The following is a 2,302-nucleotide window of genomic DNA, read 5'->3' on the forward strand; positions in this document are numbered from 1 at the left end:
CCCTGCAGCTGCAGCGCATGCAGCATCAACCCTGCAGCTGCAGCGCATGCAGCATCAACCCTGCAGCTGCAGCGCATGCAGCATCAACCCTGCAGGAGCTGGAGGGAGCAGGTGATTCAGCGTCTGGTTTCCACCAGCTGTGCTGTTCATGTGTCTGCTTGCTAAAGATTGACGGTCCGATCCCAGATCATGGGATTCCCGTTCACTGATCCGTTCACAGCTGCATCTGGAACCATTCCTTCAGTCAGATATTGCTCCTGCTGCTAACCGGTCCGAGGTTCTGGAGGACTGTAGGTCCTGATCCGGTGAATCCCAGAATCAGGCTGCTGGAAAAAGCTGCAGACGAGTTCCAGCTCCTACCGACCTTTGACCGGGACAATAGCATCTGGACTCACCCTGCCAGGCCGCTGGCTGTGCAGCAGCGTCCGGGTCAGCTCCCTCAGCGCTTCCTCCAGGCGTCTCCGCAGGTCCGCGGACGGCCGCCCGGAGCACAGGAGGTCCAAGGCCCGGGACGCCACCCGGCAGGCCTGGGGCAGCAAGTCGGGGAGCCCCGGCGGCGGGGGGGCCCTGCAGGCCGCCGCCACGCTGTCCAAGAGCAGGAAGACGGTTTCTGATGCCGCTGAGTCGCCGTGGCCCTCTGGGGCCAGAGCCGCGCTGCTGCCGTCGAGGCGCTGCAGGGAACACAGAGACTGAAGGAACCGCATGTGAGGCAGCAGCGCGTCGCTCCAGGGATCGCTCTGGAGTCTGGAGGGAGGAGGAGGAAGAGGAGGAGGGGAATGCAGCAGGAGGTCAGGAGTCTCTGAGTCACGGTCTGGGGGAGGATCGGCACTGAAAGCTGGACTTCCTGGACCAAACAGATCCTGAGACAGATCCTCCATGATGGCTCCGTCTGAAAGATGGAAACAGAAAGAAAACTTCTGGATCAACAGATATTAGTTCCAGGAACCATCAGAACCTGCAGAGTTCTGTCCATAACCCAACAGTTCCTGATTATGGAGGATTTATTAACAGCATCCTGGAAACAAAAGGCATCAGTACCTCAGCAACTGAAGGACCTCCCTGGTCCTGATTGCCCTTTGACCTCAGGGTGTCGCTCCATCGTCACCTTCAGTCTTCATGACCATCAGGGATAAATAATCCATGAATGAACCAATCAGAGAACTCAGCAAAGAGAAAAAACCCCAACCCAGCTCTTTGACCTTTGACCTCTCCTTTAGGGTCGTTTGTTCACCGACAGTCGTTTTTGGGTTTTCTTGCCTCATCTTTTCTTCTCAGGTGTTTCCAGGTTTTTCCAGGTGAGTTTGGGAACCACCTGCAGCTTCAGCCACCAGGAGGTTCACCTGAGCACCAGCTGGGTTTTCATGCTGTGTAAAATTCTGTAATTATTCCATAAAATGCATAAAGACAGTTCACCATTTCTGGGATCAGGTCTCCGACGCTCCGAATCGCCTTGGACGGTTCTGACAGCGTCTGGTTCTGTTCCGTTACGGCTTCGTTCACAAATTGAAATTACTCTTTACGTGCAAAATCACAAACATCAAACCGCGCCTGAGAAACACTTCCCACACCGAGGGGAAAATTGGACTAAATTACACTTTCACATTTTCCTCTTTGTGATTTTCTGTGGAAGAAAAAGCTGGTTGCTATGGCGCTGCATCGGGAATATAAAGGAGCCCGGAGAGGCTCGATCAGGAGCCGCAGACAGAGTAATGTGGCCACAGCCATTTTCATACAAATACACATTTGAATTCAGATTGCTTCTCTGAGACACGTCCACACAGGACATGAAATATTCCTCTCATTTTCAGGAGGCTCTGGTCCAAAGAGTCCAAAACACGTCTGTGGCCTTTAAATCAAAGCTGCACAGTTGTTGCTTGTTATTCTGAGAGAAGAAGAAGAAACCATATTTTTTACTTTCACAGCTCAGAGTTCCTAAATGTCTCCCTGCAGCTGTTAGGAGAAACGTGCAGCGGATCCACGATGGATCCATCATGTGAGTCCATCTAAGGAAAGCCGTTTCCTCCAGCTGTTCCTGAGCCGCGTTGCTGCTTCGACACAGACTCGTCTGAAACACAGACGTGAAACAAAGACTCGTCTGAAACACAGACGTGAAACAAAGACTCGTCTGAAACACAGACTCGTCTGAAACACAGACTCGTCTGAAACAAAGACTCGTCTGAAACACAGACTCGTCTGAAACACAGACGTGAAACAAAGACTCGTCTGAAACACAGACTCGTCTGAAACACAGACTCGTCTGAAACACAGACGTGAAACACAGACTCGTCTGAAACACAGACTC

The 2,302-nt window shown here is 52.3% G+C and overlaps 1 protein-coding gene across 8 annotated transcripts in view; it reads right to left on the minus strand.

The window, feature by feature from the left end:
- Positions 1 to 2,302, minus strand: part of mei4 (meiosis-specific, MEI4 homolog (S. cerevisiae)) — a 52,437-nt gene that overhangs the window by 15,059 nt on the left and 35,076 nt on the right. For all 8 annotated transcript variants that reach the window (XR_532367.1, XR_532366.1, XM_017302151.1 and 5 more), the window contains one exon: positions 396 to 889. Coding sequence is in view for 6 of the 8 variants with exons in the window: in XM_017302151.1 (XP_017157640.1) it covers positions 396 to 889 (494 nt within the window). In the remaining 2 variants the exon portion in view is untranslated. The remainder of the gene's footprint in view (positions 1 to 395; positions 890 to 2,302) is intronic.

The sequence above is a fragment of the Poecilia reticulata genome, linkage group LG21 (assembly GCF_000633615.1).
Source record: "Poecilia reticulata strain Guanapo linkage group LG21, Guppy_female_1.0+MT, whole genome shotgun sequence".
In the NCBI taxonomy this organism is placed as follows: domain Eukaryota; kingdom Metazoa; phylum Chordata; class Actinopteri; order Cyprinodontiformes; family Poeciliidae; genus Poecilia; species Poecilia reticulata.